This window comes from Lagopus muta, chromosome 2 (genome assembly GCF_023343835.1).
Source record: "Lagopus muta isolate bLagMut1 chromosome 2, bLagMut1 primary, whole genome shotgun sequence".
Taxonomy (NCBI): domain Eukaryota; kingdom Metazoa; phylum Chordata; class Aves; order Galliformes; family Phasianidae; genus Lagopus; species Lagopus muta.
Window position 1 is genome coordinate 65,229,574 of NC_064434.1, and position 25,483 is coordinate 65,255,056.

General features: G+C 40.6%; 2 protein-coding genes across 15 annotated transcripts in view; one reads left to right on the forward strand and one right to left on the reverse strand.

Annotated features, from left to right (window-relative positions):
- The window catches only part of MAP3K4 (mitogen-activated protein kinase kinase kinase 4), a 71,231-nt gene extending 65,678 nt beyond the window's left edge, over positions 1-5,553 (forward strand). For 4 of the 9 annotated variants that reach the window (XM_048935240.1, XM_048935241.1, XM_048935243.1 and 1 more), the window contains 4 exons: positions 3,052-3,174; positions 3,712-3,818; positions 4,004-4,183; positions 4,963-5,549. In XM_048935240.1, the coding sequence (XP_048791197.1) occupies positions 3,052-3,174; positions 3,712-3,818; positions 4,004-4,183; positions 4,963-4,983 (431 nt within the window). In that variant the 3' untranslated portion in view covers positions 4,984-5,549. Of the gene's footprint in view, positions 1-3,051; positions 3,175-3,711; positions 3,819-4,003; positions 4,184-4,962 lie in introns of all 9 variants that reach the window. The other 5 variants (XM_048935236.1, XM_048935235.1, XM_048935237.1 and 2 more) reach the window with 3 other exon arrangements.
- Positions 5,554-7,697: 2,144 nt separating this feature from the next.
- AGPAT4 (1-acylglycerol-3-phosphate O-acyltransferase 4) overlaps positions 7,698-25,483 on the reverse strand; it is a 79,358-nt gene continuing 61,572 nt past the window's right edge. For all 6 annotated transcript variants that reach the window (XM_048938031.1, XM_048938029.1, XM_048938027.1 and 3 more), the window contains 4 exons: positions 22,728-22,830; positions 21,514-21,589; positions 15,758-15,956; positions 7,698-9,231 (listed from right to left, as the gene is read on the reverse strand). In XM_048938031.1, the coding sequence (XP_048793988.1) occupies positions 9,140-9,231; positions 15,758-15,956; positions 21,514-21,589; positions 22,728-22,830 (470 nt within the window). In that variant the 3' untranslated portion in view covers positions 7,698-9,139. The remainder of the gene's footprint in view (positions 9,232-15,757; positions 15,957-21,513; positions 21,590-22,727; positions 22,831-25,483) is intronic.

Below are 25,483 nucleotides of genomic sequence, written 5' to 3' on the forward strand. Positions count from 1 at the left end.
TTGTATTTGAAACTTCAGTAAATCAGAAACCTGTGAATGAGACGCTCCAGGCCATGAAGTCTTCATCAAAGTGTTATTGTACTCTTGTTAGTTACTTCTGTTAGCTCTCTCAGAATTTCTGTTATCCCTGCCTTCATCTCTTTGTGATGAGCAGAGGGAAGGAAGGTCATTCAACAAGAGGCAGAAGGTTATTCAACAAGAGACTGTGAGCATTTCATGCTTTCTGTGTGTGAAAAAGAGGATGATAAAGCTGATTTTCTCATCAAAGGGTAGCATTTGGCCTGAAGCAAGTTGTTTCTTAAATGAATGTGACTGTTTTGCTGCTAAAGTACTGTGAGGAGTGGCTATGAGCTGCCCTGTTGGTGAAATTATGCCACATTAGTCACGGGGATTTCAGTGCCGCTGTTTGGGCTCTCAGTATGAGACCAGCACCTCTGGAATATCACACTAGTATCAGTTTTCACTGTGCTTAATCTGGGACTGATCCTCTAAACTTGAGTTTAAATGCTTTGGGTCACAGCTGTTTGCTCTAGCAAAAGTACCACTTTTGGTGTTTGCTCTGCTTGCAGTTTGCTAGGAAGGTCTTGTGGTGTAAATGGCAGTGGTATTTTGCAGAGCTGTGCTGCTTCCTTCCCTTCACTAAGTACAATGGAGCTACTTTTTGATAGTACATATGTAGGAGAGAGGGAACGGGTAGGAGTCTTGACCCTTTGTATTGTTTTAGCCAGGGTCTCTGGTTTTAATTTACTTTGCTCATTAACAGCACAGATATGGTAGGAATTTTGTTACTTTTCCAGTCACATTGACTGTAAAGGTTAAAAAGGATCATTCATCCTCAAAGTACTGCTCTTCCATCCCCTGCTCTCTTACCCAGGTCCTGCTGGGTTCTGTGCATGTGTCTGCTATCTAATGAGATCCTTTTTTAAAACCCCTGGAGCTTTGTCTTGTTCTCCAAAGCACAGACCAGAACTTTGAGGCTCCAGGACACAGTGCATCAGTGCAGGACTCGTTTGCACCCAGAAAATGTCAGCAATGCGAGTCTTCAAGTTCTCTGTCTTTCTTCCTGGTGAAATTTTGAAATTTAGGTTTGTTACATTTGACAGTTCTGGATGTTTTCAGGACAGCTGATAGGAGCTTTTGCAGTAACATTTATGCTAGAAAAGTGCCATTATTTTTCTTGTTTTTTCAAGGTTCTGAAAGACTTTATTTGTAGTTTCTAAACTGCATTAAAGCAAGATATCACAATAACTTCATATCCAGTCAGAAGGGAGATATTGGACTTCAGCTCAGGCCCTTTGCACCCACTTGAGTAGCTTCAGAACCTTCTTTGTAGCCTTTTGTGCTATTTGCATTCTACTTTCTTGAGGAACCAGTGTTGTTTTGAAAACGTTCTTGTAAAGTATTTGCTAGTGGCCAATATTCCTGTGCTCTGTGTGGGCTTACTGTACCCACTGCCCATGGGACAAATCATTTGAAAAGCAGTGGGCAGTTGTTTGAGGGGAAAAACCTGCTGGCACTCCTCATGGTCACTCACTGTTGCAGTGCTTTTGCTTAAGAGTCCCATTGAGCCGCTGCCTTGTAGTGCTGTTGCAGGTTCCTGTTTTATTCAAGGAGCTGATGGCTGCTCTGTGTTTTGTGTGTGTTCCTGACTGCAGGGCCCACAGTGACATAGAATCATAGAATGGTTTGGGATGGGAGGGACCCATGCGGGTGCCTGGCTGAGTTTTGCAGTTTGCCAGCAGAAAGAATTCTGATCTTGAGCATGTGCAGGCACCTGAATGCTGGGACTGGAAAAGTAGTACTTACTGAAAGTTAATTCTCTTACGGTAATCAAAGGTTAGAATTTATTTTTGTTAGCAAATTCTGTTGTTTCTCCTCCTTGTAATGCCTAACACCTCTTGGACTGAATACATTTTGCTTTAGTTATCGTGCATTCTCAGAACTGTAAGGAGAATCCTTTGGGAAATGGGGAGGTTGGGGCATCATTGATCTACTCTGCCTTTTTTTCACTTGAGCTGTGTAAGGACTCTTTATTTTCCATTCAGATCTTGGAGGTGCACAGCCATACTAGCTGGGCATTCAGTAAGTCAATAAGTAAGAGAACACACATAATAGAAAGGAGGAGCAGCCCACGGTTCCCGCACTGACCCTTGTTCAAGGTGGAACAGAAGTGAGAAACTTCTTTTGAAAGATTATATTCAGAAGAGCCCTTCTTAAAAGAATCTTCTGTGTGACATGGGAAAAGGCTCTGTGTAACGAAGCCCCGCGGGCAGTTGTGTTCTGTGCATACCATTAATCTTTCCTGAAGAGAACTCACAGCTCGAGTTGCACTTCTGCCAGGTGACTTGCAACCTACTTGTGCTTTCATTGTGATACTTGCAGGATTGGCCTGACCTGTACAGGGAGCTCCTTCAGCACTGTTTTCTCTTGCCTGTCAGCATGTGTTTTGGCAGGATGTTGGATGAAAGAAAAACCTGTTCCTTAAAAGCTCCTTAAAATCAGTCTGTAAACAGAGTGAAAAAGGAGCGGGCATTTGGTGCTACGTGGAATAAACGCTATGAACTCAATATTTGTACATTTGTCATGAAGACACAGATGTATCATCTGTCTTGACTCAGCAGAACTGAAAAGATGGACACTGGGAGGAATGCATCAATGGTCTCTGCCACTGAGCTGTTTTTCTGTGCTGCAACACTCACAAGGATAAGCACTGACATTCATGAATTTCTGGAGGAGTGTTTTCTCATAATGAAACATACGTGAGGGAAGTGTGCTGTAGTTTTGTACTTTGAACATTTCTTGTTGTCAGCTTCCAGGATGTTTAGTTTTAACTGAAACTCACTGGAAATCCAGCCACCTGACTGATGTAGGATACGCTTTGGGGAACATCTCTAATGCTATCAAATTCCACACTGGTACAATTCTGAAAGTGTGAATTCAGCTATTGTCTACAGTGTAACTTCTTCCAGTAGTACATCATGTTGGGAAGTCCTCCTGCCTCAGTTCAGTGCTGGTTTAACAATTGTTACTGTTTCTCTTTGTGTTTCCTAGGAGCCAACATCTTTCTTACCTCATCTGGACTGATTAAACTGGGTGACTTTGGCTGCTCAGTAAAACTGAAGAACAACACTCAGACAATGCCTGGAGAAGTGAACAGCACATTGGGTACTGCAGGTAAGGAAGCATGTGTGAGGCAGAAACTTGGCTAGTTACCATAAAAGAGGATAATACCTCTGTCAAAAATAAAGCAGTATGGCTCAGGGAAAATTGGTTTAAGCTTTGCTAGTTAGATGTGCTTTACATCCATTAGCCAAAAAAAGTCAGTAAATGTAACTGGAAAGATAAAATGTTATTTGTCTGGTTAACTATAAAGGTTCTGAAGATTTGCTTTCTGGGATTTTGTCTTTCTCTATGGCCTTTCTGAAGCAGTAGTGTTTTTAAGGGACAGCTGCTTAATCTCTTTGTTTTAAAAAACAAATAACAGAGTGCATACTATACCAGTACTTTCACTATTGCTTTTCACATTGAAAGACAGTTATGCTACTAATGTGTCAAACAACAAGAAGGTAAAGCCAGCACATGACAAAACTTAGCAAGAACAGCTAACTGGTAATTCATTTCAGATGTATTGAAAAGCATTTGTTTACATACTTAATCACTTCAGTTCCTTCTGCTGTATGAAATGATGACACGGTGTGTCTTGTTTCAAAGCATACATGGCTCCAGAAGTAATTACCAGAGCAAAAGGAGAAGGGCATGGGCGTGCAGCGGACATCTGGAGCCTGGGCTGCGTTGTCATAGAGATGGTCACTGGCAAGGTAGGTGTGTCATCTACTGACATAACACAAAATGTCCTTAGCAGTTTCTCTAAAATCTGACTTCACTCCCAGCTGTGAGTCCGCAAGTATCAGGTTGGTTTTTAACTTCCCGGGGCACAGAAGTATGTGCTTTGTTCCACACTGAGTTACTCACTAAACTTTGCACATTCTGTTTCCTGTTGCAGAGGCCGTGGCATGAATATGAGCACAACTTCCAGATCATGTATAGAGTGGGGATGGGTCATAAACCTCCTATTCCTGACAAAGTGAGTCCAGAAGGGAAAGACTTCCTTTGCCACTGCCTGGAAAGTGACCCAAAGATGAGGTGGACAGCCAGCCAGCTCCTCGACCATCCTTTTGTCAAGGTTTGTCTCACAGCTTTGGCTGCAAAGACTGCAGATGGGAATCAGACCACCTTCAGTTTGGCTGTGTCATGTGCAGCTATGCCACAGGGCTTTGTATCATGGCAGGAGGCTGATACTAAGTTAATGCCCAACAGAAAGAAAGCAAGGTGTGGAAAACTGAGGTGGCACCTGTGTTGTAGCTAGATGTCTGTGAGCAACAAGAACCTGGCACCATGCAGTATGCTTTGCTGCTCCTGAGGTGCATAGCCCTTATGTTAAAGACTTGTCAAACTTCATGGCAGTTAATTGGATTTGGAGGGCTACGTATGTGTCTAGAGCTTCAGTAAGTATGCATGCAGAGACATATGAAATGAAGTGAGTCGCTATCATAAAAAGTAGAATGAGCAAATGCTTGGGACACCTGCTTTCCTTCAGCAAAAGGGTCAGCCTTTAATTTCACACTGTTACTGACCATTTTCCTGGCAATTGGCACTACTTTAACAAGCTGCAGTCATTGCATGATTTGGTTTGATTTTTAGCTGAGAATGTTTTTTGCTTATTCTTAAGCAATGCATTTGGGTGTAGTAATTGTAGCTAAACCCCATCTGCAACAGAGGCAGAATGAATTGTTGTGGTGACAGTAGGAACAGTTGTAATGCATTGTATCACTATAACAAGGGAGAAATAAAACTTGCTTATTCCTTCTGTTCAGTGGAAGTTGCTGAAGAGATTGAACCACTGCTATGTTCTTGCTGCAGTACAGACACAACTGAATTCATTGCCTCATGTCCCCTTCACAGGTTTGCACAGATGAAGAATGAAGTTATTCAATCGATGGCCTTTTTTATTCTGGCAAAAAATACCTTTTGAACACTACTGTATGTAATATTTACATAAAGACTGTGCTGAGAAACAGTATAAAAGTTGACTCACGAAGACTGCACAAGTGACAAGCGTCACTTTTCTCTGCTGCTCCTGTATGTTTTACTTGGCACATGTTGCTCACGTGACGGTGTCTGCAAGTTGAAAGAAGCTGCATGTTTCAGTGAAAGTGCCATTACTACTGTATATGGACCATACCTTTTTTTGTTCTTTCTCCTGTTTCTCATTTGATTGAGAACCGTAATGTTAATATGTAGTATTTTTGAACTCTTTAGGTTCAGAAAAATGCTGTAGTGTTATCAGGCGCTATGGACCTTGTTTTTTAAATCTGTTTGTTGAGTGCACTGACTGTGAACTTTTACTGGTTTTTTTGTTTATTTGTTTTTGGCAAGCTTCGGATTTGTTATGCACAAGGCTGATTAATGAAATTTAAAAAAAAAAAGTTTTTTTCTCAATAAATGGTTTATTTTAGGAGTTGGTGGTGATGGGTTTTTGTTCTGAAAGTGACTGTGCAACAACAGATGGGGGGGAACTGTCAAGTTGAATTTTTAACTCCTAAGGCTGCAGAGCTGCCAGGAATCAGCATCTCTTTCATTGGTGTAGTCAGTACCTTGACAAATGTAGGAAGCATTCTGCACTGCACAAGGGATAATAGAATTAAGGGTCTCCCTCCACTCTCTCCTGAGGAAATAAGATGATATGCACTTCCTTATGTTACCTGTTATATTAGGGATAGATGCCAGGGCTACATGAATTTTCTTCTTGGACACCTGAACTACAGAAAGTGGCCACAGTGTGTCGTGCTGACTAAAAGGAGAATCAGTGAAGATTATTCCTGTATAGCATTTGGCTAAAACAAGAACTTGCTTTTAAGAAATTTAAAAATCAATTTCTGATCCTAGACTTCAATTTCCCTGTATTTTTTTTTAATAGTCCTCAATCTCAAAAAATGGAGACAGTAAAAGAGGTTAGCAGTTAGAAGAGATGATGGTATGATTATTTTGTTTGGCTTGCTGTTTCAAATAGTTACAGCTGTTACTTGTTCTAGTGCATGCTTGGGTAAGTTGTTAATCGTGGAACTCCCTTTTGATATTCTGTCTCTCTCTCTGTGTAGAAATCCCTGGTTTATTATAGGTGAGACACAGCTGGATGAGCTGCTGAGAAAGAAAATTTAAATCCAGAGATGCACCATCCTCTTCTGTGTGGGTCACCAGTGCTGGATATGTAGGCTTTCAAAAAATACAGTGTTCAATTTAAGCAAAGAACTATTCCTGTCTTCTCTACTTTCATTTATGGCAGGAGCGGAATTGCCATCGTCATCCTAGGCAATTGAGCAGGAACATACCTGAGGTCGAGGTGCAGCCCTGGCTTGCTGTGCTCTTCACTTTTTGGTAGTTTGTCTCCTCCTTTGTCTCAGGTGTCCTTGAACACAAACAGGAATCGAGAATGGTTTTCAGGAGTCAGGAGGAAAAATGACAACTGTGAGGAGGCTGTTACTGCAGACCAAAAGAAAACTCATTCAATGCACTTCAGCTTTTTATATTTTTATTTTTTTGTATAAACAAATGTAAGACTACTTTTGTTAAGGCAGTTGTAGACCATACAGTTGTTTGTGGTGAAGAAGGGCAAACACTGATTCCTACAGACATAGGTCATTCTTTTAATACAGTGAGCAGGGCTAGTTTACCTTTGGCAAGTACCATTAAACCTTCTCTGTTGGCCAGTGAACACTGGAAGGGTATTGGGTTGCAGCCCTTGTCTGCTGGGACTTAGATCCAGGACTGGCATCTTTGTCCCTGTGCCTGTTACAAGGGCTGCTCCAAGAGAAACCTGTGTGAAATACCCTAAATGTTGAGATAGTTTGTTGAGATACTGTGTTTGGTATTTTCCTCTTAGAGAAGTAGTACTGTGTGCAATAACAGAAAAATGGACTAAGATTGGTAAGGGATCTTAGAGGTCTCTAGTAGCACATTAAGTAAGTCAACTGTTCTTTACAAAGGGGGAAAAAAAGAGCTGTTTTTTATCACATGAATATGTATTTGCTGCTCAGAACTTCTACCTATTTATGGGTTCATTCTACCATAACAAAATGCTAGCTGGAAGAGATGTTTTCCATCTTCCTTTCCCACCCATTTGCAAAGAATTGTATACAGTGTCTTCAGGGCTGGCTAGCTTCCACTCCTAATGCAATACTGTAGTCTCTCAGATGTACACACTCTGTAATTGTGCTGTCCACTGCTAAGATTGTTTTAGCCAATACAGGTGCATGGTTGCATTTCAGCACAGAAGGGCACATGCTTTATTAAGAGACAGCTTTGCTTTATATGCATGACAGTATCCTCTGGGCTCTGGCTATATTTTGTGTGTTAAAGAAATAAACCAAGGCCCATGATTATTCTTATGACACATTACACAACTCCAGTCTGCTTCAGAGCACAGGGAATGCATGTGCACAAGAGACAAAAGCCTACAAAACCAGACCCTCACAAAGACGCAAGGCCTATTTCTTCCTTCATATCGTACTTCTTACTAACTGCATTCACTCTCAACAGCTATTGCTGCCGCATGCTAAATGCACCATAGCTGCTCTTTAGGTACTGCATATTTAAAGGATTACTTTCTAGATGATCTGATGGTACAGAACAGCAAATGCATATTTCATTGAATGATTCATACACTTTTGTATTAGCCTTTGTTGCTTCTGGCTTCAGTTTTATTGTAACAAAAAAAATAAATGGTTTTTACGAGCTGCTAGAAATACAACTTGAAGAAAACGTAACATCACTGAACATGCCAAGAATACTTCCCACTGCTCAGTATCAGCAACTTTGGGGTTTAAATTTAGTTGTTGTTTTGTTCTCTTACTTTAAAGAGCAAAACAAGAACAAACCAAGAGGAGGATGTCTATAGCAATCAGTACAAGGGCTATGTGAGAGAAACATGGTTTTCCCAGGGGACTTGATCCTACTTTTATTAAATTCAGAAGGGTGTCAATAAACTCCACCCAGGCATAAAAACCTGCACACCATACCTCTGTCCTAGGTCCCTCTCCCACTCCCTTCTTTTTTCCCCAAAAGAAAAGCAGAAGGTAATTTAAATATTACCTCAGACACTGTTAAGAGGCACTACATAAAGGAATTTTCAAAGAAGACAGACAACAGATTAATTAGGTTCACAACAGTATGGGTGCAGGGCAATAACTTTTAATGCACGCTTTGTATTACTTTGTTACAGCACACCCAGCTGTTTTCTGTTTCCATCGCTGTTAGAAAGGCCTAGAATTTGAATTTGTGTTTAAAGCTGAAAGTAATTTGTTACCTATTTTTCATTTTCCAAACTATGAATGGCATTTATTCTCAGAAGGATAAGATGTTTCAGCTCTACCACTAAGTATTGCCTAGGCTGTGACAGTGGGTAGCTTAGCTCTCTGCTCAGGCCACAGGCCCAAATTCTTCTCCAGGTTATGCCACTGCAAGGCTCTGAGCCAACAAAATGGGCCCCTAGCCAGTCTGACTGGGGCTGATGTGGTGCTCACTGTGAGGATAAATTCTAGATGTAAAAAAAAATTCTACTGCACTCCTGTCAGTTTAGTAGAGTTGCAATAGTGGTATCACCAAGCAGCGCATCCGACTGTATTTGAACACTGGCAAATTACTGTTTTTTAAACTGCTAACATGTGAGCTAGGCAGCTATCAGTTTTAATCATCTTGTAACAGTCTTCTGACATTAATCCCTTCCTTAGAGCAAGCCAAGATAAAGCCCGTACCTCAGCAACCATCAATTAGTTTCCGAGTAGAGTCGCATCATACCAGCACACTGAATTTTTTCCCTTCAAATCTTAAGACACTTTATACGAAAACAAACCAACCAAACAAATGCAAACCTGTTGGGAAGAGTGTACGAAGGAGTGCCTCGTTCAAGAGCGTAATCCAGCCCAAACCCCACAAGAAAAATAACAGGAGTGCAAATTCAGATATGCATGGCAATTGCTCATCCTACCCTTCCTTTGACCTCACTTGAAGGACCATGATATGCACTTAAGAGTTTTCAGAGGTTGCATTTGTTCCCTTTGGGCTGAAGCAGTCTCTGAAGATACTATTTCTGTTTCTGCTTGTTGTCATTGTTGCCATAGGTGGAGCCTTTGTTAATTTCTGTAACACCTATCATCCATCTGACACCAACGGAAGCTGCAAAATAGAAAGAGGATAAAGTTAAAAGCCTTCCTGGAGGCAGAGACTGAAGGTCTGCACATACACAGCATTTTAAAGAGACAATCAGTACTCTCTGCTCTACAGCATGGCTGTAAAGCACCGTATAGTACAGTGTTACAGCATTAACACCACTGAAGTACTACACCCATACCCCCGTTTGTCAGATAACTTACCCACAGTTAATTCATTTTGGAAAAACCTACATTTGTTTTTCTGGTCTATGTCTTGACTTAGGCCAGATGGCTGCCCTGCCAGACAGAGGGACCTCAACAGGCTGGAGAAAGAGATTGAGTGGATAATCCAGAAGTTCAAAGAGAAATACCTTGACTGGAATAAGCCTGTGCACCAAGACTGTCTGGAGGGCATCGTACAGCACACAATGCAGAAAGAGAGATGGCTTTGAGCAAGTTCACTGTTGCTCACTGTTAGTCCATGAATTGAAACAAACAACTGCAACAAGTGAAAGATTTCACTCACAAAAACAGAAAAAAAGAAGTCTTTGACATTTGACATGAGCTAGAAGACAGGGGAGGATCTAACACAGAGCCTGCAGTTTGGTATGGTAATGTAACAGTAAGCATGAAATCATTAAGACTTTAACCAGAGGGATAAAAACCACATCTAGAGATGGACATGGAGTGTAAATAAGAGTGACTGTTATAGCAACCACACAGCACACTGGGGATTTCATAAAGTTCCAGGAATGCTGCTGCCTGGACACCAAAAAATACCAAAGTCAGCAATTGAGATTTTTTCCTTCTCTGCTGTCTGATGGAAACTGCCACTGCCCTTCAATCTTAATTCACCCCACCGTCCTTGGCACCCTGGGGAAGGCTGGGTGCAAGAAAGGACTGCTCATATTTGCCAAGCCTGTGGAAGCACAGCAGGGACAAGTGCTGGGGTGCTGCAGGTGCTTATCCATGCACACTGACTTGCCTCTTCTCCTTTCTAACAGCTGAACTCCCCCATACTCTCCTTAACCCCAGCAGCTGCTGGGCAGCATTTCAATGTTCTTCCCCCAAAATATATCCCCATCATGGTAGGGTGCTGCTCACCTGATGATGGGGAAGGTGAGAAGAGAATTGATGGGCTCAAAGCCGGGTGAGAGGGCTACACTTTAAAAAGAGGGTGAAAACACAATTATGGCTGAGGAATACCCAATTCCAAGCATTAGGTAATAAAGGTGAGCATCACTGAGCCACTGGGGATGAGAGAAACAGCACAGGGACTGCTCTTCAGGTGTGGATAGCTGTGCTGGGGGTCTCTTCAATATACAAAGTTCAGTTCTAGCGCTGCACTAGACAAAGCATTGGCATTCCACACTAAATAGAAGTCCAACTTCGGAAACAAAAGCTTTTCTACACTGTTTTCAAAAACCTCATCAAACATCACAGGATGATCACATTACTACTCGCAGGTGGAATGCTCTCATCAATATCTACCAAACTTTCGTAGATACTATAGTCCCAAAATGGTTTTGTGACTACAAAGAGTACCACATAGCAGAACTCGAAAAAAAAAAGAAAAAAGACCACAGATTTAGGGCAAAACCCCTTCTGCAGCATGGCAACTGACAGACTAACAACATTCCCCTTACAGAATGTTGCTGCAGCATATATGAAGACAACTTCCTGAAGCAAACAGGCCTCAGTCAGCCAAATCAGAACTGCAAATGAAGGAAAAGGATAAAAGGGAATCACTTTCTATTTGGTCTTATTAAGAGGGAAAGCTACAGATTTCTTCTTTACTGTTGCAGGGTGCTAAAGGGAAGCTGCCAAATAGTATGTCAGTACAGTACCTCAGGCCTAGAAACAATTCTTACCTTATCGTATGCCCCAGTAACACCGTCATGTTTAAGGACTTCTCTTCCATTGAATATGTTATGGGGAAGAAGACAAAGAAACCAAAGAGAAATTGTTGCTAACCATCAGCTATGAGACTTACAAGCCCCCACCTGAACAGCAGGAGGAAGAAACTGTCAGCTGGGTCATCCCCATGATGCCCCGTGGCAAGCTGCAGGAGGTAGCAGAGCTCCTGCCATCTTTCTGCCCATCACTGCCTACCTCATCAACTGTCACAGATGTTACTACAGACCTGCTCTGCCTGCCAGAGCACCAGGGGCTGAACGAGGGCTGAGTTAACACAAATCAACATAGCTCTGAACATGGAATCTGTTTCTTGAACATTTTTTAGCTCCAAGAAAACCACCAAGCACCCACATCACAGTGCCACATCGCTCATCGTAAACCTTCGCTCAGAGCAGAGGACTTCTCCTTTTCTGTCACATCTCAAAACTGCTTTTATCTGCTTCCTGTGTTTTGCACCACACAGCAACTGCAGGAGGGGTACAGAAATTTCCCACAGTCTGCTGTACAGATGTGTTGCATAGGCCATACACTGAAATGAATCTGTACAATTAAAGCCTATAATAACTGTAGAATTTTTTTATTTAGTGTCTATCTTATTTTCTATAACAGAAAAGAAAGAAGTACAGACAACAACAAACATCAAACCCTGCAGCTTTAGGCACCAGGCTCAAAGGCCAGACTGTCTGGCAGCTCCACCAACAGGCAGAAACCTGCACACAGTTTGCATCCTCCTGGTGTTGTAAAGCCTCCTGCAACACTGCTGGCTCACCTTCTACTCACTATCCACTCATCTCAGCCTTGCCACCCAGATCACATTGTCCTCTGACCCCTTGGTCTGCTTTTTGCATTTGGACCCTGTCACATCACTGTCAGATCAAGACTCATCCCTGTTTGTGATCTACGGAAGCAGGTTTTCTGATAGCACTGTCCACGCACTGTGTAGCAGATACACAACAGCTCCTGCAGAATCAAAGCTGGCTCACTACTACTTATGTTTGTTTCAAATGAAATACTGCTGTCTACAACTGATACTTAACTGCTGGAGCCATGCCATAAGCTCAGATGTCATTATGCTTTTAGCATTAGATATGTAAGAGCTACTGTCAGATACAAATACAAACACTTGACAGACTCACTGTTTTAACACTGTAATACCAGCTCCAAATTTTAAACAGTACCTGTGAGTTAACCACATAAATCTCTTGCCACTGTGACCTATGAAACTACAGCTGCTGGAGTGGGTTCAAAGGAAGGCCACTAAGTTGATCAGAGGGCTGGAGCACCCCTCCTATGAAGAGGGACTGAAGCATTTGGGCTTGTTCAGCCTGGAGAAGATTCTGGGGAGGCCTCATCATGGCCCTCCAATACTTAAAGGGACCTTATAAACAAGAGGGAGACTGATTTTATACACCATCTGATAGGACGGGGGGATAAGATTTAAACTAAAAGATGGAAGATTTAGAGTAGATGCTAGGAAGTAATTATTTACTCAATGGAAGGTGAGGCACTGGAACAAACCACCCAGGGAAGCTGTGGATTCCCCATTCCTGGAGGTGTTCTGGGCCAGGCTGGATGGGCCCTGGGCAGCCTGATCTGGTGAGTGGCAGCCCTGCCTATTGCAGGGGGTTGGAACAAGGTGATCTTTAACACCCATTCCCACCCAAGCCATTCTGTGATGCTATGAATCAAAAGAGACTTCTGTCTTTTGAGCTGCTTGAGCATTTATCCTCTGGAGCGGGGACTGCCTTGTGTCAGTTCAAGTAGCATCACAAAGGACTCCTGGTCCTAGACCAGTAGTTAGAAATAAGCACAATGCAATGATTATTATGAGTATAAATAGCCAAACTGCTGCAAATCAAGTCAAGAGAGGATGGCTCAGCATTCTCAGTATAAAGAGGAGACATTTTATTTAGGGCTGAAAGGGTTTGAGCTGAACCAGCAGAGCTATATATACCATGGTTATTCATTTCTCAGACCTGAAAGTTAAGTTCTGAGGTACTACTGTGTTTCCACTCCAGATTGACTGCCATGGGGCATTTCTCTTACAGACTGTTTGACCTGAACAGCCACTAACAAGCCAGTAAGCATTTTACTGGAGAACAAAATTTGCAGGGGCTGCTGGAAAGACAAACAGTACTCCGAAAACCGAAAAGTAGAGGATCAGATAGAACCTCCCAGTCCCTCCTTCCTTTCCTATCACAGAATACTCAGCATAGGAACAGACAGCACAGTAATAAAGGTAATGTTATCACGTATTGAAGCCTGCCCTTTGAAACAGTGAAGTCTATCTATAATGGGCGATGAGGAACCACAGTAAGCTTCCTGATGCAGGTGAGCTGTCAGACTAGCACAGACAGCATGGCTGCATCACATCCATGACCTTTGTGACAGACAGAGCCCTCAAGATAAAAAGCACTGTTTGGGGAGAACGGCCCGGCTGCAAAGACTCAGTTATTGGCTACAAAAGGCAGTGTAACTCCTTGGGCTGAAGTTCTGATGCTTCCACAGAATGAGACCAAAATTTCCAACTGGCAAAGCTGATGTTTTCAAAGGGGTATAGGTTAAAAAAAAAAAAAAAGAGAGACTGTAATGTATGAAGGGAACTACTGTCCTTTCAGTGAGTAACGGCACATCCATGTTCAAGTGTACAGGGTTACCAGCTCTGCTCTTTATTTTTATTGAAGGCTGAGCTTTCTTCCTCTCCCACAGACTGTCTGCCCCCCACAGTTTTTCCAAGACGATCAGCTAATAAGTGACATCACCTTTCTGTTTTGCCAGCTCATCAGCAAGAGGTGGCTGGCTGAATCTAATCAAATGATGCCCTCTGCTACAGGCAATTCAGTGCCTTCTGCCACGCTGCAAATCCTGGCCAATTACAGGCACTTTGATTATGCTCACACCATGTATTCAGAGAGAAAACAGAGCTGTTGCTAAGCGCAGGGGTCTTTCAAATCCCTATAGAGGAACTGCAACCTGCAGCATCCCACAGATGTTGCTGATAATGTATGGTGCATCAATGCAAATCATACAGTGGACTGTTAATCTCAGCATTCTTAATGTGCTCTTCAGCTGTGCTTTTGCAGTCTGGATGCTCATGTAATTAATTTGGAAGCCAAATCCTGCTATAGTTCACTCTTAGCTCCAGCATCACAAACAATGTGAAAAAGTCTTTTGGATTCAGAGAACTCACAGCAGTCTATTTATTAATCTTGCCTTGTGGCCAGAAGCAGAAGAATGAGGTAAGTGGGGCGTAAGATATCCCCCCAAAAAAGTTTGTTTTCCTGCTTTTTCTTAGTAGCACTATACCTTCTTTTTATAGGGTCTATCCCTCCCTTCCTGATAAAGAAGCAGATGTGATTAGACTGTAAAGACAATCCACATTTACTATCAAGAGACACTAAATGGTTAAGATGGTGCTAGATTTGTTGGTGGCAGGTTGGATGCTGTTATTAAGGGCTAAATCTGGAAACATCACATATGACAACACATTAAAGCATTTGGCCTTGAAGTTGAAATCCAACCCCCTGAATTATGCAGTGAGGCTCCCTGTAGAGGGTTTACAGGGCATAAGGCACCTTGGAATTGCAGTGGAATGACAATCCCACAGGAGTGGAGAAGCTGAATTAAGAGGAGAATGCTGAAAAAATGATGAGCAATTAAAAAATTTAGTAGCTGAGCTTCAGTGCCTCATTACACCATAGTTCCACTGCCCAGAACCGAACAGATTACTCCAGCATTTCCTCCAAAGGCAGAATATCAAGTGCTATTGCCAGAGAAGTAGCACTTGCAGTGGTGTCATACCTCGTCCCATTCACCGTTCTGAAATTCTGTTTCTTTTTTAAAGCATATTTGTAATATGCTCAGATGTTAAGCCAAAAGTACACGGGACAGCAGCCATATGAAATACCTGCTTTATAAATCTATGTCTCTTTCTGGATAGGAACTTGTTCATCCAACACGTACTCAATACCTCAAAAAGTACAGACACACAAATGCAATTTTGTCTGCCCAACTGGTCTGGTTCCTCCTTCCACGAAGAACATCACGAAAGATTTCCCTCCTTTTCTGTGGGTCAGCTCCTTGTGTTGTTTCCCTTCCTCTTTTTAGGTAACACAACCACCAAGACAGCCCAGAACTGCCACAGGTACTGTAGGAATCACTTATGGCAGACTATACCTTATGCTGCATAAATCAGACTAGATGGCCACAACAGGTTACCCCTGCCCTAAATCACAAGTTTATGGACCTCAAATGGATTACACAACAGACTACAATCACACTAGAGAATTCTCAGAGTAAATAAGCTTTCAGTACTTGTAGACATTCAAAGTGAAATCCAGCACCACACTACAGAGAGGAAGAAAGCCTCTCATAGGCAAGCCGCTGGAAACACACTGATTTCTACAGAAATAGGAAATTCTGTATGTAGCTCTCAAAAAAAACCCATAGCAAAAAACAACTATACAAAGACAGATAAGACAAGGATCTACCTAACCAGCTCCAGGAAAAGTGGGTATAGTTTCACATGGTCTGTTAAACTCACTAGTGATATGTTTAGTCACAGAGCTTTAGTAAGGACCAGTAAGTCAAGCCAATTATTCTGTAAAAAAAACTTCTCGCTTGAGAAAACTTACCCATTACAATGACAAATCCAAAACTAGCCAATGTTAGTGATGATCCACTGTTGATCATATTGACGAGCAGCTTGAATAAGGGATATAGCAGCAATGAGGCCCAGAAAAGCCAATTCAAAAGCGTCCATGGTCGTCGGGGTGGTACTATAGGGACTGCTGGGTAGGTTCCTGTTCGGTAGTACTCTTCCTGGAATGCATCCTAGTGGAACAAAGGAGGGCAACAATTAAATCCCTATCTGCCAACAAAACTATACATTCCTGACTTTGATGTTTTGTCTGCATTTGTAACCATGGGGAGAGATCAAAGACCAAGTCATGGTTGGAAAACATGCACTTTGAAGTCATGAGCATATAATCAGAAAAAAAGAGCTTACAAGGATGCATATGCATCCTCCCTTTCTCTTACACACAGAAGCCTGAAAAATAGCATGCCTAGAGGGTACAACAAATCCAGTAAGGAAAAATGGGTGAGGAGATGAACACTCTTGCAGCTACTGTTTTGCACTTCTTGCAAGAGCTGCAGCCACTGGATAAATAGTAGAGGTAAACCATAGAAGTATTTGGGCTACATCTGCAGCAGCAGATCCTCTGCTCCCTAATGTTCTTCCATCCACTGCTCTAAAACAGCCCAGTCAGAAAAGATGAGCAGACACCATCTTGTATCATCCGGCAAAGACACCTCCCACTCCTGATCACTCTGTCCCATGGAGATAGTCTTACTTCTCTTGTTCCCATGCAGTCAATGGAAGAAAGGTCTGTCTATAGACAGTTGAGCATACAAATAGTTTAAAGTGTATTTCACTGTTTTTGATGGTCTTGTTTAACAGAGAGATAGTAGGGTAGGCTTTGGTTTGTTCTGTGGTTTTGGGGCACATGTGCTGTTATGCTTTGTTTTGTTTTTTGAAGCACAGAAGGTTTAGAATTCAGTACTTTTCTCTAATGTGGGTGAACAGCATTGCCTTCAACAAATGTGATCAACATAACATATCAAAGCTGGTGGGAAAAAAACAAACAAACATCTTCCTTCTGGTTCCAAAGCAAAGATTATTAACCTGATTAACACAAGACTAGTTAATTGAGACAGAATTAGACTAATGTAAGGAACCCCAATTAAGTCAGAATGAAGAGCCAAATTTCTTCAAAGAAAGGAATGCTTCATGATGGTTTCAAAAAATGCTGGCAAAGCCAATATTGTCCTATCTTCTACTATGCTATGATTTTACATTTACTTATGCTCCAGCTGACATGGACAATTCTTTAATTATTTAATGGCAATCTGAGCAATTACAGGCTGCTACCATTTTCTCTAATTCAAAGGGAGCATTTAGCTTCTAAGAGATTACACAGTAATTAAAGCATTGCTCTCTCTTTACTGAGATTAGAAAAATTATGATTGCTTTGCTCAAGTGAACTAGATTGTACTAGGATCATTATGACCAATTAATTAGTTGCCTTCAATAAATTATACAATGTATGAAGTCTTCTTTACAGTGCTTTGAGGATTTCAGCTTATGACTGGTTTAACACAGTTATTTATCATTGGCAAATTGAATTCTACTATATACATTGGGCCTTCTAAATATCAGCATTACCTACAAAAATATGAACAATTTCTGACTGTTATTGGTAACACCATTATAGGGCCTGTTACTACAGACTGCAATACAGACACTGAAAAGCAGCAGCATATTTTCCCCCTTGTTGGCTCTGCACAGCTTTGGAGTCAGCAAAACCAGTGACCCTATCTCACCCAGATGCTTGAGAGAGATATGAGAAATACATAATGGACAAATGGATGTCACTGTCTTCACCTACACTAACATATTACACACCACTGCGCAGATCAGCTCCTTAATTCAATTAGGATTCCTTGCCCTTAAAAACATTCCTGTTCCTCACAGAACAGATTCATGTGTTGATCTGTTTTCTGAGACTTAGAGGGTGCCCATGGTACCCACATACAGCTCAGGACAGTATTTAAATCCATTATACACACCAATAATCCCCACAACCATCTCCCCCACAATCATCTCCTCTCATTCACCTGCATGCAGAGAGTTTTCCATTTGTAATAAGTTCCACCCACTCAAGAAACATTTTCAGATGTGGAAGAATGCTGATCCTAATGATTCCACCAAACTTGAGTTTCTTCAGACACCGAGGTGAATAATGCAGTAGCAAAAAAGGCAGGGAAAATCCATCATCTTGCAAGAATCTAACTGGATTTTTGCTCCCTGCTCCCACCAGGGAGGTCTAGCTACAAAACGATGCCACTGCTCTTCCACAAAGAAATCCTCAAAGAACAAGTATCCAAAAATATACCCTTAGTTCCCAAACACTTGAGTTCTGTACTCCTTCCTTCTTCGCTTACCCTTTACTAATTCCCTGAGGCATTTTGGCATATATTTTCATGCCCTGTTTTCTCTTACAAACGAGAAGAATCAAAAACTCACTTTCTTTTTAATGGAAATTAAGATTCTCAAGCAGAACTTTATTTCAGGAGCTGAAGCTGTAAAGAGGTACAAAGAAACAAAACATGCAAAGGCTAGCAGGGCTAGCAGAGCTGTGACAATTATACAATACCTCTTCAGACTGGGCACTAACATGCATTAACATGCTCAATCTATTTCTTATTAAAGTCAAAGGGAGCCTTTCTAGTGGGAACAGTTTAATAAAAGAAAAATAAAAAAAAAAAAGAGAAAAAGCCAATTTGCAGTCCCAAGTTGCACCTTTGTCATGAGCCAGCATTAGCTGAAACAGTGCTGCCTGTCTGTGGAAGGACAAAAATCACCCTCAGCAGAGGAAGAAGCACAAGGGCATGGCATCTGTGTATGCCTGTAAGCATAGGAAGGAGAACAGCGCTTGGTTTGTAATAGGGGGTGCCACTGTTCATCCTTAGAGGACCTGTTTGGTACATTTGCAGCATGGCTGTATCAGCAAACAGGAGTCTGAAGCAGAAAGAACATAAGGCAGATTCCCAGAGAGCAATATCTCTGATTGAGGAGCGTGTAACTGAGACCAGGCAGTGAGGTAAAAAAGACAATACAAGCTTTTCTCAAAGACCAGCTCCTTTATTAATGATTAAAAAGGGTCATGTCCCTTGATGCCCACTAACATCATATGTCTTCCCTCATTCAAACAGCTTTGTGTCCTTGATGATAACAAGTGCCCGTTACTCCATGCCACAGCTGCTACACTACGCTACTAGAGTAGTGTACACTACTAGAGTACAATCCAGCTCTGGTCAGTAGGGAAGGGAAGGATAGAGGAGCTTACCATTAACTTAATCCCACACTCAGATGCTAGAAGCAAAATGTATGTTTTCATGCTTTGGGGAGAGCAGGACTCTTCAGGAGTGATTTTTTCACATATAAGCTAGAGCAGTTTGAATCACAGCTTGCAGAATGACCCTGCTTCTGCTCACCCCTTTTATTACCATGGCCTTGCAAAAAAGACAGGGCAGCAATTTCTGGTAGCTCTTGGAGCTTCACAGCTGATGAATGCCTCTGAGTGCACCTGCATAACGAGAGGCACATTGCGGGGCAACTCTGCAAAGAGCACATAATTCATCTGTGAAGGTGTGCCAGAGCTGGCAGTCAGTGCAAAGTGCAGAAAAAGCTCAGACTGCCGTGAACCAACCGTGCTGCATGCTCTTTTCCCCCCATAAGGCTTGAGGGAATATTGCAAAATTACAAATGTCACTGAGAACAAGCAACAGCACATGCAACCGGAATGCAAGATAAAACGGGGAATCTGATTTTCAGTAGTGTGCATACCTTGTCTTATTTTAAAACAGTAAGTGGAGTGCTACAACCAAAACAGACAAAGCAGCTGGTGAGTGCATATCTTGCGATGAATTAGTGTCCTTTGAACAAAACTTCATTAATTTTTATCATTAATATTTACTATTGATATATTTTTATATATATATTAATATTTATCTTGAGATATAAGCCTAGCACAGTTTTGGAAGCAACACTCTGTATCAATGCCACATATCATCTCACCTAAGAGCCAAACGTTGTCTAAAAGAAATATGGCAGAAAGGTGAAGCAGACTCTGCACAATGGCCTTCATTATCTCAGAACTCTTTAACAAGTTATCCCTGCTCTGTATCCTGAACAGACTGATTTCACAGAGATGAATGATTGCAATGAAATACCAAAAAACAGCTGAAGAGGAACAATGCCATCTTCCAATCCAGAGCCAACCAACCAACAAAAATAACAAAACAGATCCCAAGACATCCACACTAACTAAAAGCTTCTCAGGGAAAGAAAAACTGAACATAAGCTCATCCCTCCTATGCTTAGATGGGAAACTATGGATTCAACCAACCAGCAAACTAAGCTGTTAGGAAAAAAGTAGGATAGATGTACACTCTGTTTGCACTAGAAATAAATGCCAGAGAGAAAATAACAGAATACAAAGTGAATTACTGCAACGGATGTCATAGAGAATTCAAGAAAACAATTCCCACATTCCCATTTAATTTATGTTCCTTCCTGCAAATCTCTCAATATTATCTTAGCAACGTGAAACATGGTTAGAAATAAAGGTGTAGTAGCAGGAAATTGACTTTTTCAATGTCCAATAAAATGACTTTTTTCATTAATATTCCTGTAGAGAGAGCACACAGGCCCATAGGTAACATGCTGCCATTCTGCAGAAATGCATTAAGAGGCAGTGACTGAATCAGCTGTGGAAGGCACAACTTACAGAAAGGGAGCACCAGAAGCAGTTAGGTCTATAACTGGAAATTCAATACACATTTACTTTGCATATTCCTGTATACAAGCTGCTTGCAGGTAACACTGATTAAAGTAGGAGTAGTCATGGTTTGAAGTGGAGAAAGACTATGGCATAGTCAATATAGAAATGCTAGCATGGTGTTCTGGGTTGAATACAACCAGCTGCATGGCAATGAGTGGAAAACAGAACTTAGCTACAGTTTAAAATTTCTAAATCCTAAGCATTGCTGTATTCCAGTCTAGATGACTGAGACCATATTGTGCTTTGTGTACCTATGATTCCCAATGACTGAAATGGGAGCGCTGTGTGTATTCAAAGAGCGCGTACCCAACCATTATTTCTTATGCTCATAAAAACAAAACCCATGACAAACAGATTCTGGAAATCTGAAGGATGGATACAAAAGCATTAGAAAAAACCAACGGGCATCTACAAGCACACAGTCATTATTATTCTGCAACTGTCCCATGATTAAGAATCTGAAATGCACGCTCCCATTGCTATGTGCAAATAAGAGAGCAATTTATCAACTTGCCTGGTTAATGTTGGATATTTGCCCTGTAAAAGAGACAGGCTACAACAAGGGACAAACATTTTAATATACTAAAGCAAAATATACATCATTTAGCCCACTAATTTCTTCTTGATTAAGGAGGTGCCTCTTCTGCAGAAGAGGAGGCAGTCGCTATTCTGTATACTTCCTCTATAATAGAGCCTTAAAACTGCTCCTTCACTGAGGTTTGCATAAGTTTCCTTCCTCTTGCTCTTAAGAAAAAAAAAGAAAAAAAAAGAAGGCAACTTAGCAGTGCAAGACCTCTTTGCATCTGAAGAAGCAGAACACTTGTCTGTGAAAAACAAACAAACCCACAAACTTGTTGAAAAACAAACAACAAACCCACAAACCCCCAGAGCACAACCACTACATATGAACACTGTAAACATCTAACACTATAAAGAACTGAGCACCAGTGGCTCATGAGCCACCCTCTGGACAAAACACCAACCTTTTCTTGATATAGTCTGTGGAGCCAATTAGAACACTCCTGCTCATCTTCTGGGATTTCTTCTAATGGAATCCTCCTGCCAATAGTAAACAAGAGAAATTAAAGAATATTAAATAGTTCTGCTGTGACAAATAGCACATACACTGCAGAGGGAGATCACTCACCTGACAGGGGACTCACTATACTCATCCCACCACTATTTCATTTATTAAATAATTTGTGGTAACAGCTCCCAGATCAGAAAAGTATAGCTTTGCTTCTAGAGCTACCTTGAATTCTCATATGTATCTGAAACTCAAATATTGATTTCTGAAATAGTAATGCATTCCACCTGAGCTCACCTTCTAGCCAAAGGTTTGTAATTTTCTGTTTCTAAAGAAAGGTACTGAATGAGTTGATTTCCTATCTCACTTAAGTAGCTCAAGGCTGTGTTTAACAAGCTAGGCAGAGAGAACACACTGTTCTCATAACTAGAGTAAAGCAGATCTAATATTTTTCAGGTAACTTTTCTGATTCATTAAAATTTTTCTAATGTGCATGCAGCTTTAGATAATTTCTAGCAAAATGGCTTCTTTCACAGAAAAATCACACTTAGAAAAAAATAATTCAACAAATTATGTGAACTTTGGTCAACAAATCTGTGACAGAAAAAAATCCCTTTGTCATCTCCACTTAGAAATGCCAATAACAATGTTTAATAGATTTTATATTATTCAGTATTATATATACTTTAATTCATCTCAGTTGAGAACAACATTGAATTAACTTCTTTTAGCAAAAGAGAGAATACTGTGTAATAATCATTACACAGCTTGTCCTAGGCAGGGAGGCAGAGGCAGTCAGTTGTTGGTAAACAGCTACACCAGATAAGAGAACAGTCCTGAGCTTGGCTTCCATCTAGAAACAAACCACTGTGCCAGAAGGGAAGTGTGCAGATGAGGTTTCTCGACTCCTGCCTCTGGTGCAGGCCTCAATTAAAAAAAATAATAATAAAATCCTGTACAGCTCCAAAAGGGTCCTCATGTCCTTACAGTTGCAGAACATTACACAAAACCCTGAGCAATCCACATGAGTTTTTCTATCTGGAGCACTCTGACACCAGGTTGGTAGAGATTTGCTACATCCATTACCTGCTTGAAAATATGTCCTTACTTGTGCAAATATACGCTCTCACACGCCAAAAAAATAAAAGAATTGAAATGTAGATTACTTGCCTTACATATAAATCTGCATGGTATTTCTTTCCATTTAGAACGCCCAGCAATGTTGGATTCTCATTATTTCTAAAATTGAGGGTAGAATCATAGACGGCTGAAACTACAAGAAGAAAAACAGGTTATGTGACCAGAGAAGTAACAGAATGGAAAAATCAGTCATCCGCTCTCAGACAAAGAGAATACTTACACACAGAGTCATCAGCACAATAGTTTGAGCTACCACCAAAGTAAAGTTAACGACTGAATATTCAACCTGCAAGTTATCAGAAGCCAAATATCCAGTAAACCTCTCGGGAATTGTACCAGTAGAACGGATGAGTTTGGTCTCCATGCTTGTCTCCTTCCCCCAGCAGACATCAAACACAGTGTGGGGAACATAATGACTGTTTATATATCACAGGGCATCCTAGAAGCCCTGTGGTTGGAAAACTATCAGCCTTCTTAACTCTCTCTGGATTAGACACTCCTCTCCCCATTCTCCTACAGGAAACAGGGCAAATAACCAGGCAGAAAAACACACAAACAGTGAACAATATATACAGTTTGTCTAAGAATGGGTAAAATTCACCTGAGATAAATCCTGCAGCCAGAGGGCTGGATACAACTACTGCTTAGGGTTCAAAACAATCTCCATTTCACATCCATTCATGGATAACAATGGCATTTGCTAAAGGGCACAGGCAGGGACAGATTAACGGAACTTGACCTGTGAGAGCTGGACTACTGTTAAGGCTGCAGATATGATGAATATAGTATCTGAGTTCCAAAGAACTGAACTGCAATGAAGCTTGTAGCCCAAAGAGAACACTTTCTGCATTTCAGGACTGCATAGAAACAGTAAAAGCACTTGGCAAGGGAGGTTTTTTCTTAGCTGAACTAAGACAGTGCCAAAAAATAGTTTCTACAGAGAAAGAGTTTTCTGTTTTAACTCAGAAAAAGAGTTTCAGAAGAGATTCTTTGAACACAGGAGACAAAAACTTTTGACGAATTCATGGTACCAACATGCCTAAGGCAAGGGAGTTAGTTGGAACTGGATGGTTTTTAAAGTCCCTTCCCACTCAAACCATTCTATGATTCTAAAATATCCCTAAATATCCTAAACTTTTTTTTTTTTAATATGTCAGAAAACAACTGAAACTGGTTGTGCATCACTTTAGGAATTCCAAGATCAATTACATCAATAAAAACCAAACTGACTAACATGTTCTTTGTTTGATATCTTCTGCTCTAGAGTTTTGCAGTAAGGAACACTATGGTGGACTTTTGTTGTGAAAGGTGTTGACCCCTCCTAAGGAAGTGTTCTGCTACATAAAATAGATTTGGGTTTATTTTTGAAATTTATTTATGTGAGACAGTTACGGCTTAGTCATAACATTCAGTCCAGCAGAAATTCCCCCACAAAGCAGAATTCATATCCTGGAACAGAATCCAATTTAGTGCTGCAAGGGAATCCTGGAAATAGAGACTTAAACTTTGTCACTGCATGAAGACTGTATCCCTCAGACTTAAGTCTATTTTTTGTACTACAGTTGGGTTTTTGGCCTCAGCTCAAAACTACAAATTGTAAGCCAAAATCTGCTTCAAGTACACTACTTTCAATGTACAATAAAAATAGGAAATTATTTTGAAAAGAAAAGAAAAAGTAATCTACCTCCACTTTAAATCTCTGAAGTGCAGAAGATTTTGCTAATCCACTCTAATTTACTAATCCAGTGTAACTGAAAGAATACAAAAGCGTAATCTGGTTTATACAAGGTAGACTCATCAGTTTAGAATAATCTCAAACTACTGAAGAAAAACAACAAAATGAAAACAATAAAGGAAAGCATGATGCATCCAGCCTGTATTTTGATATTCTTTCCAGCTCTTTTTCATATCATGCAGAAATCTTTTGCTGGCAAAGCAGTAGCAAATCCAATATAACAACAACATATGCAGGAGTAAATAGACCCCTATTATATCTGGATATAAAGTAACTGAAGAGCTAAGCTTTTCCATTATGAAAGTGCAGGAAAAGACGTATTGTGGAGGTGTCAAAGAAAAAGATTTCATAGGATTAAAATTTGCCAGAAAGCATTTGCCAAAGCAGCATACTAGTACACTATATGACATACTGAAATTGTTTTCCACTAAACAAGTACTTTGCATGCATTATTCCATATGTATTTATATATATATATATATATATATATATATATATATATATATATATATATAAACACATATACAATTATTGTATATAGTATTTTTGTATATAGTAGAACTGGAAATCTCATGACTTTCACATCCAAAAGCTTAAGAAATTTCATGTTCTAAATCAAGTAAAAAAATACCTTTCATAGCACCTTCAAAATATTCCATTTGTCTCAGGTCTCAGACCAGTTCTTCACAAGCTTTGCTTTAACTATGAAATCATACATCTCTCAAAGAAATTACCTTAAAACATTTTTTTTCATTAACAAAGAAAGATAACTCATCACTGTGGAGCCTTTTGAGAGAACAACATTTTTCCCCATTTCAGTTGCTATTTTCTGACATTAAATAAAGACGTAAATCTCATTTTTGTTTTCTAATCTAAATCTACTTTGGTTCTCTATACAGAATTCTGACAAAGAATTATATAATTAAGGAATTAGGATTAATAATGACCTGGGGTTTAAGAAATCTTTGAATTGTGTATTTAGAGAATTTTTTTTACTTTTCTTCTCGTACACTTTAAAAAAGAATTTTTTTTAATTGGCCTCTTGGATTTC